This window comes from Oreochromis aureus, linkage group 3 (assembly GCF_013358895.1).
Source record: "Oreochromis aureus strain Israel breed Guangdong linkage group 3, ZZ_aureus, whole genome shotgun sequence".
NCBI lineage: Eukaryota > Metazoa > Chordata > Actinopteri > Cichliformes > Cichlidae > Oreochromis > Oreochromis aureus.
The window spans coordinates 43461594-43483683 of record NC_052944.1 but is presented as its reverse complement, the minus strand read 5'-3'; the positions used below and the strand labels follow the sequence as shown (position 1 = coordinate 43483683).

Below are 22090 nucleotides of genomic sequence, written 5' to 3'. Positions count from 1 at the left end.
GCTGCTGTTTTTTTCACAAGTAGCTTTAACTGTTTTGGTGACATTCTTCAAAGATTCTATTTCCAAGAACATGAAATCAATAGACTTCTTCATGGCCTCGATGTTAACAGTCTTCTTGCTGATCATAGCCTCCAGATTATCTGAGCGCTCATTAATTAAAGTAGCAATGTTGTTTTGCACATCAGCAAGAGTTATATCACCTTTGTGTTTTTTACCATCTGGTCTGGCTGGAGTATCGGGGTCCGAGTCCGGCAGTGGCATCAGTTCAGGACTTTTGCTGCGGTTGTAGTCATGTTCGGCAGTCACGACATTCTTGGGGCTGATTTTTGAGCCAGCTACACCTGTGTTTCTCTCCATTTCCTTGGATGTTCCTTTGGTTAGACTTTTAAATTTCATGGGTGTTTCTTTTTCCTTCCTTTTGCTACCCTGAGTTGTTGGAAACATTGCTGAGGTAACAGAGCTTTCCTGCTGTTAGCTAAGCTATCGCTTTGCAAAGAGGCTCGGGTCGCTAAAAAGTTCTTTGAAGTATGGTTCAGGAAGCTGTTACTTAGAAGTGTCGCATACGTGTACTGAATAAACAGTCAGTAGGATAACTCACTTGTGATTCAGATAAAAAAACGACGGCTGAAAGGGAAGTAAAACTGCAAAATCCTGCTTAGCCACGGAGAAGAGCATCTACCTCGGTCATCATCTTGGCTGCCTCCGCGTCTGCAGCCTTAAAGGCCGCATTTTAAGGCCGATTACGTCACAGCGACGGCGCGAAGGCTGTCCCAATTCGAAGGCTGCTCGAAATGCGGCCCTCAAATGCGTCCTTCATTTCCCTGGATTTTAAGGATGTGGCGGTGTAGACTTCATGGCCCAACATATTCCAGACTTCATATCGCGGCGGTAGGTGTGGATAATTTTGCCGACAAAAACGGTGGAAGCGGAGCGGCCAAAAAGTAAACTTTCAAAAGTAAGTACTGAATAATATGTCACTTATTTATGTGCAAATGTTTAATAATGAAGAACATTAAAACATTACTGTTGGCCACATGCCAGCAAAGTTATGTGACATTAGTAATGTTTGTACTTTCAGCGGTAACTTGGTTTTAAAGCCTCTACTTCTAAATATATATATAGTTGACCTTCATCTTACAGAGAATGTGATGATTTTATGGATAATTAAAGTGACAAAATGTAATGTTTCCATTTATCCCAAATCTCAATAAGTGTGTCATATTGAAATCTGTTAGAGAAGGTAATTCTTTCAATTTTAAACAACCCATAGACAGTCTCATGCCAGTCATTTAGTGATGGATTTTTCACACTTAGCCATTTCTTAGTAATAGTCTTTGGGGCAGCCACACTCAGAATACCATATAACAGCTTGGACATTTTATCTACATTCACTGAGCATAAATATCCAAACAAAAGTTCATCCCAATTAAAGGGGAGTTGCATACTAAAAATGGTCTGTAACTCAGAGTGAATTGATACCCAAAAAGTGTTGATCAATGGACAAGACCAAAACAAGTGGAAGTGTTTTATTCCTTGGGCCCCACAGTTTCTCCAGCAGCTAGAGTGATTAGAATAATGATTACTTTGTGCAGGTGTAATAAAAAACCTACAGAGACTCTTCCAACCAAAACATCTCCATATATTAGAACTAGAAATTCTCCACTGAAAGGCACACTGCTGATACCAGATGTCAATTGAAATTGCCATATTTGTTTCCCTTTCCCATTTTTGTTTAATGTAGATAGTATTCAACTTCTTAACCTCTTGTAAACTCCTGTACAGTCTAGAAATCACCTTGAGGCCAGGATCTGCATGGTAAGCCTTGACAAATATATTCAAAACGGGAAGAGAGAAAAGATCTGTTCTCTTAGGTATAAAGTTATGTAGATGATGCCTGATTTGAAAAAGCCTGAAAAAATCCATATTGGTTAACTAGTATTGATCTTTTACTGATTGGAAGTCCCTAAGAGTTCCCTTATCATAAAACATACAATATGCCATTAAGCCTTGCCCTGCCCATTTTTTTATATCTTGCGTCTAACTTATTGGGTAAAAAAATCAAGGTCATAAGCGCACCATCTTAAGATCCTGGCCTCTTCATTCAAATCATTCTTATTAAGAAATTGTAACCAGAGTTTTAAAGGCAAGTTCATCCATCGGTTTCCTTGATTAATTTGTTTTTTAATAAGTGTCACGTCCCCTAAGCTTGCCTGAATTGGAAAATCTCTTGAGGCAGTTGTTTCTATTTCTTTCCATCTTGCTTGGTAGTCTACATTGCACCAACACGCTAAGATCCTCAGTTGAGCTGCAACATAGTAATCTTTCAAACATGGGAACCCCAACCCCCCTTTATCTTTAGCCAGCTGGATAGTTTGGTACTTAATCCGTGGTCTTTCCCCTGCCATATGAACCTGTAAATTATTTTGTCCCACTCCTGAAATTGTTTATCAGCTATTTCAACTGTGAGTGTTTGGAACAGATAAAGCATCCTAGGCAAGATGTTCATTTTGACTGTATCAATACGTGACTCAAAATTTAAAATTGGTATTAAGTTCCATCTTTTAATATCCTCATTTATTTTATAATACAAAGGTTTAAAATTTGCATGATATATTTTAGAGAGATCTCTAGTGATATTTACTCCAAAATACTTAATTTGCTCCAACTCCCAATTCAAATTAACTTTAGACTTAACTTCCTGATTTGGCTTATAATTAAAAGTTAATATCTGAATCTTCGATATATTTAGTTTATAACCTGATAGTGAGCTCAAGGTCTCCAGAAGTGATAACAGCAAAAGTAATATTTGGATTTGTCAAGTAAATCAAAATATCATCGACCCATGATCTTGACTCCAGTAATATTAACGCTTTGTATAACACTTTGACTCAGGGCCTCTATGAAAAGGGCAAAGAGTGGAGGACTAAATGGACAACCCTGGCGTGTCCCTCTCTGTAGATCGAGAAATTTAGAAAGCGCCCCGCTGTCTTTGATTCTTTCCCTTGGTGATTTATATAATGCTTGGATGATCATGATAAACGATTGATGAAATCCAAACGTGCCCATAACTTTGTATAGAAATTCCCAATTAACCCGATCAAAAGCCTTTTCAGCATCTAAGCTCATAAGGACCAGCTGAATTTTATTTTTAACTACATAATCAATAACATGTAATGTTCAGCGAACATTATTTTGCGTTTGTCTCTGCTTAATAAAACCAGTCTGATCCAAGCTAATTATCTGAACAAGAATATTTTCAATTCTTTTGGCAAGGATGTATGTAAATATCGGATTTTTTTCAATGAATATTAATGTTAGTCCGCGACTTTGATTCAGTTATGAATTTTGGTCCACTGTGTATTTGAGTTTGACACCCCTGCTTTAATTGGTAAAATGAAGTGGCAAACCGTCCTGGCTTTATAATTATGAGCTACAAGTATACTCTGATGGACAAAGTTAAGTGGCAAACCATCATACCTACTTAAATTTGTGCTGGAATTACTCTGTGACAGCAGAAATGTGCATAAACTACTTACGGTAGGACATTTTGCCAAAGCAGGATGGTTTGTCAGAACATCGGCTCCCTTCATTCACTTCAAAGAGCCGACTCTAAGAGCCGTTTCATTCACGGCCAACACATCATTAGTCACATGATGGTTTAACTTATTTAATTTCACTGAATATTTGAGACAAGCTAAAGTAGCATTATATATTTATGCTTAAGACACGGTGATATAATTGGCTATATTTTAATTAGTTCTCACGATGACTACGCTGAGCGATCCTGTTGGTGAACGTGGAATAAATCATCTGTAAACAAAGAACTTGTCCACATGGTGGCTGACAGGAGTAACAGCGACTCGTGAGATAATTAACAATGTGTTAAAGTCTTCTTTATCATGATCTTTTTTCACCTCTGAGGGGAAATTGGTCCTCTTTGTCTGTTCACTGCCTGCTGGAAACTTACCTGCTCGCTGCAGCTGCTCTTCCTCTCAGCTTCCCGGAGTAAGTCTGAAAACTCACCCGCCTGTCCTCCTGTCTGCACCTCTGCTCTGAAAAAGGAAAGGAAAGGTCAGACATGTTGTTCTTCTCCTCACTTCACCACACACCTGGAGAAACTCCCTCTCTGCAGCGCTTGGCCTTGATAGCACAAGGTCCTGGACCACATTTACATATCTTCATAAGTTAACAGATGTGAAGTATTTTCACATACGGCCCTTAAAGCTTTTGTTAAAATGCTCCACAACACTTGGTTTAATCTGGCTTTATGCAGAGAAATGTGACTGAACCATCAGCTGATGGAAATGTTTATCATTAAACTCCTCGTCTTCATCTGTTGGAAGTTTAACAGGTACACGTCCCTCACTCATCCTCAAAAGCAGATGCAACAGATGCTCCTGCCTTGGTTTGAAGACACCTGCATGCATACTTAGAAAATCCATCTGTACATGTCAGTAAGTATTTCACATTATCATTGTCTGCACAATATTCACCCATATCAGCCAAATCAGCCTCAAACTGTTTACGATTCCACTAACCAAAACTTTATTTCTGGGAAAAAGTCTTCTTGCTGGTTTATGAAGTGTGTAAGTATCCTCCCTCTTTAAACAATGTTTCACCTCCAGTAGTGACAACATTACACCTGCTTATTCCCCTGCAGCATTGAGAGGGTTATTCACACTGCCCAAACCCACCGAGTGAGCAGGGTCATGATATAATTTATGTCATGTGTTTTCCACGATCGCTATGAGACACAAGTGGTCAGACTGTGAGTGTTAACACATCTTATTTCATCCCCATCACACAAAAACACTCAGCAGTGCCTGTTTTATGCTTCCCACATCAACAGTTTCTCCTCATGTGCAACAGACTTGCTGTGATCCAGGGAATTGTGCAACACATCATCAGTTGCGTTACGCAGAACAAAGTGCACTTTATCTGCTTGAGCCTGGAAGCTGATAAAGAGCATTCACTAATGTGTCGTTAATTCAAACTGGAAATGTGAGGCTGGAAACCTGTTTCAGAAATCCTCTGGATCGCACCATGAATCTCATTTGTTTCACTGTTTAAAATAGGGAAGGTGTCTTTAGATGCTTGCTGGTTGTAACAACCAGTATCCCCTGACACCACACCCTGAACCCACTGCTCCACTCCTCCCCTGCAGCCGAGCACAAACCACACTGAGCACACACTGCTACTAAGAATCAACATGAACACGACAGAATTAACCAGCATTGTTAAAAGAACAATTATCGAGGACACACATTTGCTGGCTGTCTTAACTTGTTATCAGCTCCCAACACACATTATCAGCACATTTCCACACATGAGTGTTGTGAACACTGAGTGTTTTATGTCACAAAACACAAACAAGCTAATTTTTGACAGTTTCAACGATTCACTGGATAAATTTACATCTGAGATAAAAACTAGTGAAAAACTGCACATTCATGTTGTTTTCTGGAAGACAGGTTCAGAGTGACTTCCCAACAACCTGCAGACAACATTGTGCTTTTGTTTCTGTGTCAGATACAAAAAGGTGAACCTTATACACACCTGATTAATGTTTATGGGACTTATCTTGCTGTTATTGATGCTTTGGTTTGTCATTTTGTTAACAACATACACCCTGTTTCTGTCTGTCATCACTATAGCTGCATGTGTGCAATGTGGATATTGATGTTATGTAACAACGAGGCGCGTGTCGACAAATCCAGGAAGTCTTTGATGAAGCTCATATTCAGGCTCACTTCTTTAAGGGACAGTGATGTCACCGATGACATCTGAAGTCTCGCTGGTTCAGAAAGTGTTTCGAGTGTTGGTGCGAGTTACGAACAGTTTCAGCTGTGACACAGAGGAGCTTGTTTCCATGGAGCCTGCTAAAAGCAGAAGGGTTTCCTCCTGTGTGGCAACACTTTGAGCTGATCTTTCTCAGTAAAATGTTACAGATAATGTTCATGTCAATAATGAAATGTGTTCCTGCTAAAATACTCACAAGCTGTTGTTTTTTTGAATTGGGAAGGTGGGACACTCTCCTCAGTACCATGTGAAAGGGTTTTCCAGAGTCGGGGAGGTTATTACCAAAAAGAGAAACAAGCTCATTCCAAGCACAATGGGAGAAAAACAGAATTAATTTCTTAATAAAAATGAATAATGTCTCCATCACCTCAGTATTCAGGAGCACACTCTCTGTCCCATCATTTGAAAACACTGCAACAGTTTTAACATCAACATCTCACGTCCTGTTGGATTTATCTAAATAAACTGTAATCAGACTGATGAGTTTGTTAATAATTGTGCGCTGTTCACAGTGTTGTTAGTTTTGGTCTAAAATATTCTGACTTGAGCTGTTTGCACGGCATAACAGTCCATAGTTCAACGTTTCGGGGGGCCGACCACATGAAGAGTGGCAGCGGCGCGGGCAACTGAGGAGATCCGGAGGCCGGCCGCGTGGAAGACGGCGGCGGCAACTGAGCAAACGAGGGCGTGGCCTACGGCTCTCGGGCACCGGGCGTACCGGTGGAGGCTCGGTGGGTGCAGAACCAGACGATGGTGTGGTAACCACAGCCGACAAGACTGGACCAGATGGCAACATGGCAGCCGCAGGCGATGGAGCAAATGGTGGAGCAGGTGGCGGCTGAAAGGACTCTCCTGAGCCGCCAGAGGAGACAAAGAGGTGCCGGAGCAGTTCTCCTGAACCCCAGCAGAGTCGGATGCAGAGCCAGCAGGTGTGGAAAAATCTGGCTGAGGCAAAGCTAACTGTAGCTGCACAGGGTACGTACAAAAGTCTGTCTGAGCTTTGTCAGAAAGATGCAGTCCTCAGCTGACTGAATGAGCTCACCAGAGCTTTCAGCAGAGGATGGCAGCAAGTGAACAGGACTGGGCTAGAGAGGGACCTGGAAACAGAGCTAAAGCCTGAACAAATAATAGAGCTAGAAACTGACCTATGGTATGGTATGGGTGGGTGCAAGGGAAAGCTGGGCCCGAGCTGCCCTGGGAACAGGAACTGGAGGTGGAGACCGGAGCTCAGGAGCAGTAACAGTCACTGGGCAAACTAGGTTAATGGTGCCAAACACAGTTTCAGGAGACAGACGTACGGCAGGCTGGTTTGAGCAACTCTGCTGTTCTTAAGCTGTCCATGTTCAAATTAGCAGTCTTTGAAAGAGTCTTTGTATAGACAGATTCAGGCTTAGCAAACTCAGTAACTCTCAGCTCAGAAGGAGGTTACAGAAGCAGGTGTATTTTCACAGGCCATCACAGAATAAACTGCACAGTCCAAGGGTGTAACAATACCACAACAGTGTTAACAGGGACTGACACCAAAGCATGGTGAGCTGCTTTACATATAAATGTCTGTGAAACAAAAAAATTCAACCTGATTAATTATTTCTGAGGCACTAAGTTCAAGCATTTTAGCCAGTTTAACTATGGCAGGTTGCACTCTGCTACCATTTATGTTTATCAACTGAGGCGCAGAAAAGATCACAGAGGGGAAACTGTCGGACCAACACAGGAAGTCTCAGATGCAGAAGTTTTACTGTGTCCAGGGCTGGCTGGGCAGCACCGGAAATGTGAAAAGACAAAACAGGTTGGAACACAAACCAGTCACTAGAAGGAGCATCGGCTACAGAACACACAGTCTTAGACTGTTTGTGCTCCTCAGCACGCACTGTTTTATTTACAACTGTTGATGGTGTGTGGCTGGGCTCAGGCTGGGAAACCTCAGAATCAACAGGCTGAGGAATAAAACAGTCCAGCGGGGATACAGTGCCAGTAACAGCGTGTAGGTGAGTCTGGGGGTGGAATAACAGTCCTAACTTGACACCGAGGTGTCGCTCTGAATAATGTCTGTAGAGTTCAAACACACAGTGGTGGAGTTATCTGATTTAGGAGATACAGAGTCCACCGAAGACCAAACAGTGTTACTCACAGTGGTCGATCTGTCATGAAGTTCAGGATCAGAAAGCTCGAGCTGAGCGTGTGAAACACAGTCACTCTCTCCCACGGCTGCAGTCTGCTCAGCTGTACTGGAGCGACGGCGGCGTGAACGCCGTTTTCTGCCAATCTGACAATGTGTGATGTTTTGACAAACAGCGGTTTCCTGTTTTGTGCTCCTCGTTTGTTCTCGGTTGTGTTGCTGTCGTTCTTTTTGCTGCTGTGTGCATTGGTTTGTGTCCTCTGCATTCAGTGTGGTTTTGTGCAGTTCTGTAACTTGAGCAGTGATCATGTTCGATGTCTTAAATGGAGCCTTAATGATTTTAATGTTACTGTGTGTGTACCTGTTTGAGGTGGGGTTAATTGTGTATTGCTTTTATTTGATTAAGCATTGTTTAAATTTGTGTGTCTTGAAAAGTTATGAGGTTAATGTGTTGTTGCTGCACGATTTTGCTCATGTAAAGTTTGAGGTATTTGTGGCGGGTGTAGTTTGTGGCTTGGCTGCAGGGGAGGAGCAGCGGGTTCAGGGTTGTGGTGTCAGGGAACGCTGCTTTTATCAGCCGGCAAACATCATCTAATCATTCTTCCCTGTTTCAGTAGCACCCCAGACTGGTCCTGGACCGGATTCCCTTCACGATGAGTGCACGTTCAAAAGCGTCTGAGTTGATCTATTTTTTATTTATTTATTTATCTGATGGATCCGCCTTCCCCTTGTGTTGACCATTCTCACCTGCTGGTAAGCCTCAGTCCTGAACTCCTCTTCCCTGTATGGTTGAATGTGTAGTTTGTTTGTTTTTTAATTTGTTTTTTTTAAAAGTTGCTTTCCCTGTCTGGATAATAAATCTTGGAAGCACATCTCCTGCCTCATTTTAGTGTAAAGAACCAGTGTGCATTACTGTGTTATATATATAAATATGCATTAAAGCCACTAAAGTGTCTTATAATCCCTGTTAACACACACCTGCTGACACATGATACACAGTAATATGTATTTGAATACAACCTGAAACCTGTTAATGTTCTGATTTAACAGCAGATTTCTCCACATGCAGGACAGAGAAATTCCTGCATCTGTCACACAAAAAGTGGAAAAAATATTTGTTTGACATTTTAATCATAATAACAAAGAAATAAACTGTTGGTAGATCCACTTTTTACAACGAGTCATCCATCAGTAAAAATCTAACTCAAATCAAATACAACAAATTCAACATTCATATAAAAAAATCCATCCATCAGATGTTTGATCCCTGAAACATCTGATCAAACACCAGGGTTGGACACAGACTTTCTAATCTGACATCACAAAGTTATTCTGAAGATGTAAATCTAATTAAAAACTCCCCAAAACTACTATGAGAAAACCCTTAAAAGGTTCAATGACAGAAGAAAAATGCTTTACATATAAAATTAACAGAGGTTCCTGATAAATAGACTAATAAATGGAGAATAGCTGAACAGTTTCTGTGACACAGACCTAAAAATGCATAAATGCTCCATGATTTTCATTTGTATCCATCATCTTGAACAGTGGCTATAAATGTGTTCACTTCACTATTGTGTGATTTGGTTTCTTCACGTGTTTCCTTCAGTGCAAATAAAGGACTGTTAGAGTGTGTGCTGTGTGTTTTTCTGAAGCATGACAATCCTTTCCAACAAGTATTTCCAGCTGTTTGTCTCCCCTCTGCACTTTAGTCTTTCTTCCTGTCATGTCTATGTTTGTCCATAGACATGACAGGAAGTCTCCCTCAGCTCATTTTCTCCAAATCAGAAGCTTCAGATTTGTGGAGACGCTCTGCCTGCCAGACACAGCTCAGGGCAAAGAAACATATCTATCCTCCACATCTGTCATCTGAAAAATGACATTAAATGTTATCACTCTAGATACAATAAGAACAATTAAAAAAATCTCAAAGACATTAAGTTTACAGTCATATATGATCAAGAAAATCAACAATCTTCACATTTCAGAAACTGGAACCAGCTTTAAATGTGACTAAAATAATGATAAAACAATCAATTCTCTAATCATTGACTAACTGATGAATCACTGCAGCTCCAATATATTGTTGCATTTGACAACCCACTACAGCAAATACAGAATAAAACCACTAACCAGACTGATGAAAGATTTCAAACATACTGAATATGAAGAGTAGTATCATTTAAACTCACATGATTATCAGCCATAAGAACAAATTCAGATTTATATTGATGTAAGGTATATAAATGTAAGTACAGTTTGAATCAGTGCAATATTATTTTCACACATCAATGGACCACTGAACTTCTCAGCTTCTAAAATGTAAAGCCTCATTTAGAAACTACACAAGTACATATAATGGTCAGGGATCAACATGAACCTGTCTTCTCTATTTGACTTTAATCAACTCTGCAGTGTCTCCATTATACAACCCAAGACAAAGTCCAGCATAGAGCGGCTGAGTGAATGTGGTCTGGACTCTGTGGAGGAGAGTCATGGTTTCAGAGACGCTGTAGAAAGACAGAATACCTGCTCTGTGATCCAGGTACACTCCTACTCTGGAGGACCGAGGACCTGAGAGGTCAATGTGGACATTGTTGTGCCAAAATTTATAACTGTTTATGTCACAACGTAATGCCCAAGATTTGTCATTGTTTCCAAATCCACATTCATCGCCCCTCCCTGCTCTGCTGATATTCTTGTATGCGACTGCTACACGAACTGCTCCACCTCTCCACTCCACCTCCCAGTAACAACGTCCAGTCAGACTCTCTCTACTCAGGACCTGATAACATCCAGTGAATCTGTCTGGATGATCAGAATAAGACTGTGGTTGTTCCATTCTTGTTGCTTTTCTGTTCCCCTCAGATAATAACAGATGTGTTTTTGCTGTGTTTGGATCCAGTGTGATTTCACATGAATATTTTAAGAATCCAGCTCTGGTCTTTGGCTCTGGTGGTGACAGTAAAACATCCTCTTCAGTGACTGTCAGTGAGATGTTTGTCCATTCCTCTCTCAGAATGTCCTGTAGTTTATCTCTGGTCTCTGACACAGCTGCTGTCACATCCTCAAAGTAGCTCAGAGGACGAATATTGATGCTGGATGAGTGTGTAGACTCACTGAGTGCTGACAGTGAGGGGTAGTTGTGTAGAAACTGGTTGTGATCCTCTGTGTGTGAGAGCTGCTCCAGCTCGCCGTCTTTCCTCTTCAGCTCAGCGATCTCCTGCTCCAGCTTCTCCTGAAGCTCTTTGACTCGACTCACTTCAGTTTCCTGCTGGGATCTGACCTGCTGCTTCACATCAGAGCTTCTTTTCTGGATGAGACGGATCAGCTCAGTGAACATCTTCTCACTGTCCTCCACTGCTTTATCAGCAGAGCCATTGATGGCCTCCACCTCCTGTTGAAGCAGCTTCACATCTTTCTCTCGCCCTGGATTCTCTGCTGGATGTTTAGTCGTTCTCACCTCGAGCTCCTTCTGCTTCTCAGTCCTTTCTGCTGCAGCTGGGACTGTTTCATGGCCTTTATGTTCATCCATCAAGCAGAGATAACAGATACTCTGCTGATCAGTACGACAGAAAATCTTCATCACCTCATCATGACGAGAGCAGATGTTCTCCTGGAGCTTCTTGGAGGGGGCCACCAGCTTGTGTTTCTTTAATAGAGCTGCATCATAGTGAGGTTGGAGATGTTTCTCACAATAAGAGGCCAGACAGAATAAACAGGACTTGATGGCTTTCAGCTTCCTCCCAGTGCAGACATCACAGGCCACATCTTCAGGTCCAGCATAGCAGTGATCAGCTGGAGCAGCTTGGAGTCCAGTCTTCTTCAGCTGCTCCACTAAAGCTGCTAACATGGTGTTTTTCTCCAGGACAGGCCTCGGTGTGAAAGTCTTCCTGCACTGAGGGCAGCTGTGGATTCCCTTCCTGTCCTCTTCATTCCAGAAACTTTTAATACAGTTCCTGCAGTAGCTGTGTCCACAGGTTGTAGTTACCGGATCCTTCAGTAGATCCAAACAGATGGAACAAGAGAAGGTTTCTTGGTCCAGCTGAACTCCTTTCTGCGCCATTTCTCCTCTCAGTGTCAGTGACTGTGTGACTTTCTCTTCCTTATAACGGAAACTAGTCTGAGCTCTGATCTCAACAACATGTGTTTCTGCAGTGAATGCAGCCTGTCAGCTGTTACACGTCACCACATGTTGGTTACACCCATCTTCAAAGTGCAGATCTGAAGGGGAGGGAACGAGGAAACACGTGGACAGAGAGGAGGTGCTGTGTTTAAGAGCAGGAAGAAGAGGGAGGGTTATCAGGCTGTGCTTCACTCCAGGAAGAGGAGCAGTTTGAGAGCGATGATGTGTGTTTATGCTATGTTAGAGTACAAAACTCAAACACTGGGTCGCCGAACCAGGACCGTGACAGTTTAACCCTTTTTATTTACTGCTCACAACAACTTTTGAGCTTGTTAACACTTTCTTCTATATAAATAAACTTCACTTTAGAAATGTCAGAGTTCTCACTGAAGTTAACAAACAGTCCTTCAGTTTTAGTCAATGCAGGAGTTTAATGATCCTAAACATACAGATAAGGCAGCCACTGACATGATGCCTATGTTGCATTTAAGTTTATTTTCGTTTAAATTCTTTCTCTCCCTCAAAAACCATCAGAGGTGAGAGGGTGCAGCAGGTGTAGTAGTTGGTATATGAGGCATACTATCAGTGAATGTTTTTGCCCCTTTTTTTCAGAATTACCTCCGCTTTCAATACCTGGCAGTTAGTGATGGCCCGCTTGAAGCTGGCGCTCCGGCGCGTGTGTCGAAAAAAACAACACACTGGTTCAGAAGCACTGTGTCGAGGCTACAGATATACATACACATACATACATACATCATAGCTGAACTGGCCCGGTATGCCCGATGGTGATTTTTCGTTTTTATGGGCCAATGGGTTTTTGTTTGGTAACGGTATAAAAACTGAAAGGTAGTGGATTAGCCAGATGCTGGCAGATGTGTAAAAATAACTCAATTGTTTGGTGGTGGCTATCGCGGAGCTTCCACAGATTCAGTAATATTAGCAAGTAGTGGAGGCCAGCAGGTGAGGCCAGTCCGAGTGTCAGGTGAACTGAACTTCAGGTAAGAAGTTATGACCTGCAGTCTATCTGGGTCAGATATAAACCAAGTTTAGGTGGAGTTTATTTTCGTTATGCTGACTTTTTACAGTCAGTTACAATAACTTGTACTGCGTGCTAGCTAGCATGACGGAGTTTCTATAAAGCTGGGTGGGTGCTATGATGTTACTGATGGTGAACTTTATTTTATTCATAAGGTTAGTTAGTAGAGTTGCCAACCGTCCCGTAAAAAACGGAATCGTCCCATATTCAGAGAAAATATTACGTGTTTCGTATTGAACTGAAAAGGAACACAGTTTGTCCCGGACTTCAGCTACAATGGAAAAGACACAAAGCTGGAGTTATTCTGTGTCTTTATGCTGCACAGCTGTTTCTTCTTCTCTCATTCTCTCCCCTCCCCTGTTGTTATTTCAATCATGAAACTGATCAATGATCAGCTGATCGGCTTTTCTGTCGCAAATCCCGTCTTTCTTGTTTGTTTATCGCCCACTTTGCGCCAGAAAGAAGAAAGCAGCAGATGCGGCATTAAACAACAGCAGCACGTTTAAGCTTGATCAGCTGTTGTTAGAATTTATTTAATATTAATTTCTAGTATCAGCTGATGTTTGCTGGAGCCACAGCTGTAAAAGCTGCTGGTCATGATATCGGTTTGGTTATCTAGTGAGAGGGAAACATGAAGATGAAACCAGGAGATGTCCTTACTGAATCATCAGAGCTGAACAGGTGATGGAGAAACAGGTTTACCTTTTAGGTGACATGAATGAGTTGAAGGGAATATATGAACTGTTTCTGAGAGACAGAAACAGTTCACATCTTCTTAGAGTTAGACTCATAACACCAGGGGGCCAGGACATTAACAGGGAAACGAGGGCACAAAGAAATACTTTTCTTTCTTATTCTCATTTAAAATGTCTCGCTTTCAACAAATATATATATGTAAACAGTTTTCTAAAGTCATTGGTTAAAGCTCACAAAATTTCAACAACCACAACCCGTTCTCACTCCCAACGCATAAAATACTGACGATTTGTCACGTCCTTAAACTTCTCATACTGACGCAAAAGGTACCCTTCCATGTTTGTAGGAAATGCTGTGGGTTCTCAATTCACTCCAATATGAACCCGCTTGCGGCGATAAAAGATGCTTCAAGCAGAGGCTTCAGCCTCAGCCTTGACTTCAATAATAACTCGTTCCCGGCGAAACATGACACCGCCAAGTACAATCTAATTGGAGAGCAAGGACCCTCTCTCCGGAAGTGTTTTTCCCAGTCTTTTAAGGATTTCTTATAATGACATCGTTAACATTTCTCAACAAAAACACATGAAAGTATCACTGATAATTCAACAATAAAATCGCTTCATGTTGTGGCCATCACACAGTGTTTTCCAAAGTGATTCACGATCTGAAAGTGCGCAGATTTAACGTACATAATCCTTTGTTAAGTTTATTATTTTTATTTCACACGTAAAACACATTTATAGATTCATTCACCACTCCTGTTAGTTTTGGATGCGCTCGGCTCACCATTCAGATACAACCTGTGTAAGCAAAGGATGATGGGAGAACGGAGAGACCCGTTTATAAGAATAAGAAAAACGAGGCAGAATTGATTGATTCTAATGCAGGTATGTAAAAAATATATGACTACTTTGTAGTATTTTTAAAGTAATAGCTTGATGTGTGTTTCAAAGTTTGTTTTTCATAAAAACTTCAAACAAACGGGGTGACTGATCTCAGAAACGGTTTAATGCATTTAAAAATGGCTACAGCTACCGTCAGCATGCTTGCTAGGTAGAGTACGGTAACGACTACACGTGGCTACTGCAGCATTAGCAATTTAATCCAACGATGATGGATTAAATCTATTACAAACATTAAAAGAGTTGTGTGATGCAAAATAGCCTCACATGGTGTGTAAAGCAGTTTTTGCGCTGAGAGTTCTGCTAGCTCTTTACAAACTGATGATGCTAACGTTAATTGCTAATGTTAACCGGAGCACCAAGACTGAAAATCATTTGAATTGCGTTAGTTATGTGTTTATGTCACTGAGTTCTGCAAAAATCTCTTTCCTCTTTAGTTTGAAAATGAGTGATTCAGAGGATCCCGAGCTGGAGGAAGAGCTTCAAGCTGCTGACGAACTCCTTCAAGATATGCAGGTAACATTATTTTTAAAATGTGATGTAGTGGAAACAGTTGTTAAAGAGGGAACACACGTGTCTAATTTATTGGACGGAGTAAACGTTATATTATTTGCAATTTTTTTTAATACATTTTTATATATGTGTATATGTAAGTTTATGTGAAATTAAGTTGGTTAACTTAAGATGTTTGATAATCTTTGCTTTAATCATGGACTGTATTTTAGGTGTTGCCTTTTTTCCTTGTTAATTGCGTAGAATGATGCACAGAGTGAACCTCAGCCAGTGCGCTGGAAAAAACGTGACAGACAGGGAGATTTTATTCCTCAAAGACCATCATCCAGTCGAAGTACTAGTTGCATGCCACGTGGTCAGTATTCTCACAACCATTGATTTTATCTCACAACTTGTTTTCACCAAAGAATTTCAGTAAGTAAATATTCTTCAATCTCTTTTTTTTTCCAGTGTCCACAGATCAGCATCAACGTCCACATGAAGAACCTAGTTATGTTGCCAGTTTCAACCCAACAAAAGGTACTTTACCTTCTTGTATATATTGTGATTTCTTTTTTCAAGTTTACTTTTATATTTGTTGTTATAGTTGAGTTAGGCAGGGCTTTTGTGCAGTCCTAAGAAACATACTGACTAGAGTGTTTATTTCACTTTGTGGCAGAGTTTCTTTCTTCTTTTTTTTCTGTTAGTGTATGGAACTGAGGTGCTTCGTCAGGAGCTCCTTCAGTTGTTGGAGGATGGAGAAGAGGACGCAGCCATGACTTGTGAGACGTCGTCTGAGTCAGCTGCTACTCACTGGGAGATCAGAAACATGGTGTCCTCGCAAAAGTGGAAAGAGACCAGGCCTTGTCTTATAGACAATATGTTAGCTACTCTGGATCCACAGTCACACCGTGTGTGTCAGTGTGGCAAACAAGTAGTTGTGAGGTGTCTGGACTGCCTGCCTCTTCCATTCCTTTGTGCTGAGTGTGATATTGCAGTTCACACACGCTTTGTCCTGCACAACAGAGAGGCAGTAACAGGAGGGTTTTTGCAGCCTTCATCAGAGTTTCACAAGCCAATAGGTACGGTTTTTAAGTCCTATGCATTTCTTGCTATTTACTATGAGTGGGTGCTGTTATTGTATTTTTATTGTGTATCATTTAATTTCCAATTCTTTTTATATATATTGTGTGTTTTTAATGTTAGTTCGGCTGTTGCCTGTGCAAAGGCCAGACCATGTGTGTGACTGCCCAGCAGGTAACGTTGAGGTTTCACCCGGCGCAACTGTGGCTCTTGTAACCATAAATGGTAAGTTGCCCTTTTGTCACACAGTACATGCACAATAGATGTGTTTGCAGGTTTTATTGCAAATTGTACATTGCTATCTTGTTTTGAATTACCCTCGGCCCACAGTATATGTGGGCACCTGTCAGAGGTCATTTGGATTTACCAGACCGCTTTGAAAACAACATGAAATCTTTACAACATGAAAAAAATGAATCTCTTTGTTGAGCCATGACTGAATTTATCCTTATCCTTCCTAAAGGGCGTTATAACCTTGCACTGCCAGTGGTGAGCTGCACCAGCTGTGGCCTAATGTGGTCCCCCTCAGTTAAGGACATCCTGGGTAGTGGATATTGGCCTGGCACCTTAAATTTCTGCACCCTGTTTTCAATGGATGTCTTTCAGTCTTTCTATGACATTAAGAAGGCTGCACCAGGGATGTCACTTAAGGCATTTGTCAAAATGCTGGATGAAAGAACAGCCCATTTTGGAAGGGTGAGTTTCTAAATTTGCCAAGTTTAAGGAAATTGTGCAAATCAATGTTTATGATGACTGTCCTTGAATATTCTGTTGTTTGTCCTCTACTTAAAAGACTGGCCGAATATCAGCCTAATATCAGCCGAATATGGTGCCTTCAGTAAAAGTTTCTTGGAGTGGAGTGCTGTAAAGTTTGAGGTGGACAGGATGTGCAAGGAGCCATGCTTTAGCTGCCCTGCCTGCACTCCAGACATGCTTGCCGTGTCAGTTGATGGAAACCGTAAGCTTTATCGCTTTAAATCAAATGCAAGGTACGTTATGCATTGTGTACATAAATCAAAAATGTATTGTAATGTTTCTTTTCAAAAGACTGTCACTGTGTTCTTTCAGCACTTCAGAGCAGGGGAACTTTGAAGGTGTCTTCATTGAAAAAGATGAGGAAGTTGCTGAGTTTATGAAATACATCCAGAGACACACAAATGATGTAAGAGACTCATATATATTAGTGCTGTCAGCGTTAATCTTGTTAAACTGACGTTAACGCCATAACCATAAACACAGGTGTGTGTGTGTGTGTGTGTGTGTGTGTGTGTGTGTGTGTATATACATATATGGATGGGTGGATATTTATTTTATTTTTCTCTTGGTGTTGTTATAATACTATTTACTTTACTTTTTCTTAATGTATACTTAATTTTGTCACCATGTGTATTTAAAAAAAAAACCAACAACATGATTTTTATTTTGTGTTATCAGTGCTGTCCTGGGGAGATATGAGGCCTTGTGTGACTTAAGGCTAATTCAGCTAATTGTTATGCATTTGTTTTAAAAAGTTTGTCCCTGATAGGGCTTAATCATGTCATGTCTTTTATGTTAAAATCTTTGAGTGTATAGGTCCCGGGGAAAGGGTTGTGCGGATCTTCCATCTTGGACAGCAGCAAAGGAGTCGTCCAAAAAGTCCACTGGGAAGTTGGATGAAGAGGGCATGGAAATAGCTCTTTGTCGCCACGGAGTCCTCTTAGCTGCATTGAACATGTTTCCAGGGGAGATCTTTGCTTACCCCCTTTTTCTCCAGAGGAAGTTGGCAGCTAGCATCCCAGGACATATTACATTCCTTTGCTCCGATGTGGCCTGTAAATATTTCCCATATTTAACCAAGGTGGCTCAGCTGAGGAACCTCTTGTCAATGCGTCCTTTTCTCTCCGTCATGCATGCAAAGGCTCTCATTTGGAAATGCGAGGTATACTGCAGCTTGTAGTTTTGGATTAGTTTGAGACATTTTGTTATAAGGTTGAATGAATTCAGCAGTCATGTATTGTGACCTCCTTTCTATAGATCAAATGGGGAGGTGCGTTTCAGGATGGGGCCGGTTCAACATTTGGAGAAGAGGTGGAACAAGTAAACAGTTTCCTGTCTAGGGCGGCCATCACAACGAAGTACATGTCTAAAGCAGGTATGTGTCCGTGTCTGAGATTCCACTCAGTCTCCTGCTCATTAATTCTTATTTGTATACTAACTGAAATGCAGGGCGAACAGACATGCTGACCCTCCTGGCTTTGGGGTGGAACAAAAGGAAAGTGGAACAACTGGGCCGCACTTTGAGCCAGAGATATCTCAAGGTGATTTTTTTTTTTTTTCAACACCCATTTTAATGTGTGTGGTAATGGGGGAAAAACACCTGTACTGTAAAAACATCAATGTGAATGACATTTATTAATGTATTCTTAGATCATAAGGATCCTTAGAGAACAAGTGGAGAGCCTGAATGCGACCAAAAATGAGCTGGGTGTGGATGACGACACCCTGCAGCAATGGGTGGCCGATGTGCAGAAATGGGCTGAAGGTGAGTCTCAATATAATGCACTCGTGTATAACAATAGGACCCACCATGGCCTCATTAAAGAACTTAAGGTAGAATTAATATCTTTCTGACAGTGTCAACAAACAAAGAAAAATAAGCCTTGTAAAAGCAGAATTTATGGCAGAGTTGTTGCGTTTGATCAAATTGGATTGAACCTGGGTTGAAATGATGTCGTACTAGTTGGTTTTATAAACCTGAACACCAACATACTTGTTATCTCATGATAATGCAGCACATGAAGGCTACAGATGTCTTATAATGAATAGCATCAAGTCAGTGATTACAGAGTCCACTGTAGTTTGGTGACTGTTACTCATCCTGTATTCTGATTAATATTCCTCTCACTTAGAAACTGATCAAACTGATGGCAGCCTTGGAGCGTTGCAGGCACGAATAGAGGAGCTTGTTGTCATCATCAGAGTGCGAACACAAAGTCTTTACAGACAAAATGGTGTCACAGTTTCTTTGAAATGGACCGTTTGATGTTCAGCTTGTACAGCTACTTTGTAAACAGAATAAAATCAGATCCAGGTTTGTTTAATCTGGATGTGATGCGTGTTCTAGCAAACAAATTGATGAGTGTAGTTTAAAATGTAACTATATACATTATGTGAAGGTGTGAATTTTTTATGATTATTTACAGATAGCAACAAGAGGCGACACAGAATTCGCAAGGTCATCTTAGATGAGAAGAAACGCTTGGCGGCTGCTGTTGACGACTACAACAAGCTTGCTGAACCAACAAACAAATCGTATCCAGTGATGCCCTCATCCAGACCGACATTTGGCTCTGGCAGAGCACAAGTGAACGTAAGCTCTTGATTTATAAATACCCTTTTTAAACAAACTCCCAGTATCTGAGCAGTAGTTGAATGTTTGGTTCTTGAGTCATAACGTGCTACTATGTTTTCCCATCTGATGTTGTTAAACTGTAGCTGCTGCTGACCTCCAGACAAAGAGAAAGGTCTTTGAGAAGGTGATGGCTGTGAGGCGCCTGAGAGAGGAGGAGATGATCCTTTGCAGGGAGATGTGGCATCACTGGACAGTGTTGCGAATGCGATCTGTGGTGTTGGGGACAATCTCCTCAGACTGTAAGCACATCTTTTATTTATTCATTATTTGATGAATCGATTGAAAATAAGAGCAGATGCTAAAGTCTTACTGGATCTTTTACCTATATCTTGATTGCTAGATAACACTGCCTTCTCCCTTTAAAAAAAAAAAGTTTAATTACAGGATCCTAATTCCTTGTGTTTATGAGGTGAGGTTTTTTTTTGTTTGTTTGTTTTTTTTACTTTACTCATATTTATTTGTTTTGTTCTTTTTACAGCCTCCCTTGTTGGCATGTCGGAGGATGCACAGAAGGGACTCTGTAGCCTGGTTTTAAAAAAACAAAGTGAACTGAAAGCTGAAATGCTCAAAATAAAGGACACGTACAAGAGAATCCTCAGCCACCAACCACTCCTGGAAATGGACTCGGAGGAGGAGGAGGACATTCCAGACGATGCCACTGAGAGTGATTTGAGCACTTCTGATGAAGACTGATTGTGTCATCCTTGATGTTATTTTTGGTAAAATAAAAAGTTAATCACATCTCTGTTTAATGTGATTTTTCAACAGACATTTTACATTTTGAGAAGAAAAATGTTCTTCTCAAAATTCCCTTGGTGCAGTTGTTTACCCATAATCATGCTTTCCCATGTAATTTAATGACTGGTGTACATGTTCAGATAGACTAACATAATTTAATTCATGGAATGCTTTCTGTGCTGCTCAAATTACCACAGAATTTAAAAGCACCAGGCAGCACACTCACAAGGAAATTTTTGTTCAGTGTTTTGTCGAAGAAATCAACAAGTACAATTGAGATGTTTGCTGTAGTGGTGTGTTTATTAAGAAGCATGCCAGCACACTGGTGAACTGACAGTCCCAGAATGCACCCAAGCCAGTGACTCGCCCCAGAGCAAATGAAATTGCTTATCTAGAAAGACAACCGTCATCAAAGAATAAGTAAAAGAATAGGAAACTAACGGTAAGGGAAGGTACTGTGCAGTAGGAAAGAAAGGCCAGAGCCGTGCAAAATGACCTCCAGCAGGCCACAAATGTGCACGTCTGCTCAAACGGTCAGAAACGGACTCCATGAGGGTGGCATGAGGGCTCGATGTCCACAGGTGAGGGTTGTGCTTGCAGCCCAACACCGTGCAGGATGTTTGGCATTTGCCAGAGAACACAAAGATTGGCAACTTTGCCTCTGGCACCCTGTGCTCCTCACAGATGAAATCAGGTTCACACTGAGAACTTGTGACAGAGTCTGGAGACGCCGTGGAGAACCTTCTGCTGCCTGCAACATCTTCCAGCATGACGGTTTGGCAGTGGGTGGCATTTCTTTGGGGAGTTGCACAGCCCTCCATGTGTTCGGCAGAGGTAGCCTGACTGCCATTAGGTACTGAGATGAGATCTTCAGGGCCCTTGTGAGACCATATGCTGGTGCGGTTGGCCCCGGGTGCCTCCTAATGCAAGTGTTGTAAAGGCTCACCTTTCAGCACATTCACTTCACCAGATGCACCTTGTTTCTTTTCCTCACCTTTGATTGGGTGTGGCGCTTGCTCTTAATTGCACTCACCTGTCACTCGTTATATAAGGACTGCACTCACCTACCCCTCACTGGCTGTGTCCCAATTCAGGGTCTGCACGCTTGAAGTACGCATTTCAAGTGCGATTACGTCACCGCCACGCGACGACGGCTGTCCCAATTCAAAGTGCGCCGTCGATTTCCCCAAATATCAAGCGTGGTCCGGTGCACGCTTCGTGGCCCCATATATCCCACAATCCATAGCGCGGCGGTGGGTGTGGATAATTTTGCTGCAAAATATGGCAGAAGGGAGCGGCCGAAGAGTGAACTGTCAAAAGTAAGTACTGAATATGATGTCACTTATTTATGTGCGAATGTTTAAGAACATTAAAACATTACTGTTGGCCACATGTCGGCAAAGTTATGTGACATTAGTGATGTTTGTACTTTCAGTGGTAACTTGGTTTTAAAGCCTCTACTTCTAAATATATATATATGTAGTCGACCTTAATCTCACAGAGAATGTGATGATTTTATGGATAATTAAAGTCAGTCATATATCCACAAACACAACAAGCTGAAAGTCAGTGATGCTGCTCGGTTTGCAGTCCTGAATATGACGGCACAAGCAGGATTCACTGCACTGTTAATGTTAGCTATGTTATATTGCTGCCTCTGTTCGGTGGTGTCGAGCCAAACGGACTTTAACGTGTGTTTGAACGAGCT

At 41.4% G+C, this 22090-nt stretch overlaps 2 protein-coding genes across 5 annotated transcripts; one reads left to right on the top strand and one right to left on the bottom strand.

Moving 5' to 3' along the window:
* Window positions 1-8910: 8910 nt before the first annotated feature.
* LOC120438157 (tripartite motif-containing protein 16-like) lies at window positions 8911-12054 on the bottom strand. The gene has a single exon (XM_039608589.1). The coding sequence runs from the start codon at window positions 11982-11984 to the stop codon at window positions 10308-10310; it is 1677 nt and encodes a 558-aa protein (XP_039464523.1). The 5' UTR covers window positions 11985-12054; the 3' UTR covers window positions 8911-10307.
* A 2733-nt stretch (window positions 12055-14787) lies between these two features.
* On the top strand, window positions 14788-20385 carry LOC120438170. 4 transcript variants are annotated; one of them, XM_039608606.1, is made up of 17 exons: window positions 14788-14829; window positions 15116-15194; window positions 15435-15546; window positions 15642-15710; window positions 15878-16252; window positions 16377-16478; window positions 16717-16949; window positions 17047-17242; window positions 17322-17415; window positions 18091-18171; window positions 18267-18384; window positions 18459-18550; window positions 18660-18774; window positions 19142-19243; window positions 19436-19602; window positions 19728-19883; window positions 20123-20385. In XM_039608606.1, the coding sequence occupies exons 8-16, from the start codon at window positions 17139-17141 to the stop codon at window positions 19770-19772; spliced, it is 918 nt and encodes a 305-aa protein (XP_039464540.1). In that variant the 5' UTR covers window positions 14788-14829; window positions 15116-15194; window positions 15435-15546; window positions 15642-15710; window positions 15878-16252; window positions 16377-16478; window positions 16717-16949; window positions 17047-17138; the 3' UTR covers window positions 19773-19883; window positions 20123-20385. The 4 variants fall into 4 exon arrangements, with proteins under 4 accessions (XP_039464540.1, XP_039464541.1, XP_039464539.1 ...); XM_039608607.1 differs by lacking the exons at window positions 14788-14829; window positions 15116-15194; window positions 15435-15546; ... (3 more) ...; window positions 16717-16949; window positions 17047-17242 and having other exon boundaries at window positions 17336-17415; window positions 17819-18171; XM_039608605.1 differs by lacking the exons at window positions 14788-14829; window positions 15116-15194; window positions 15435-15546; ... (3 more) ...; window positions 16717-16949; window positions 17047-17242 and having other exon boundaries at window positions 17355-17415; window positions 17826-18171.
* The last annotated feature ends 1705 nt before the right edge of the window (window positions 20386-22090 follow it).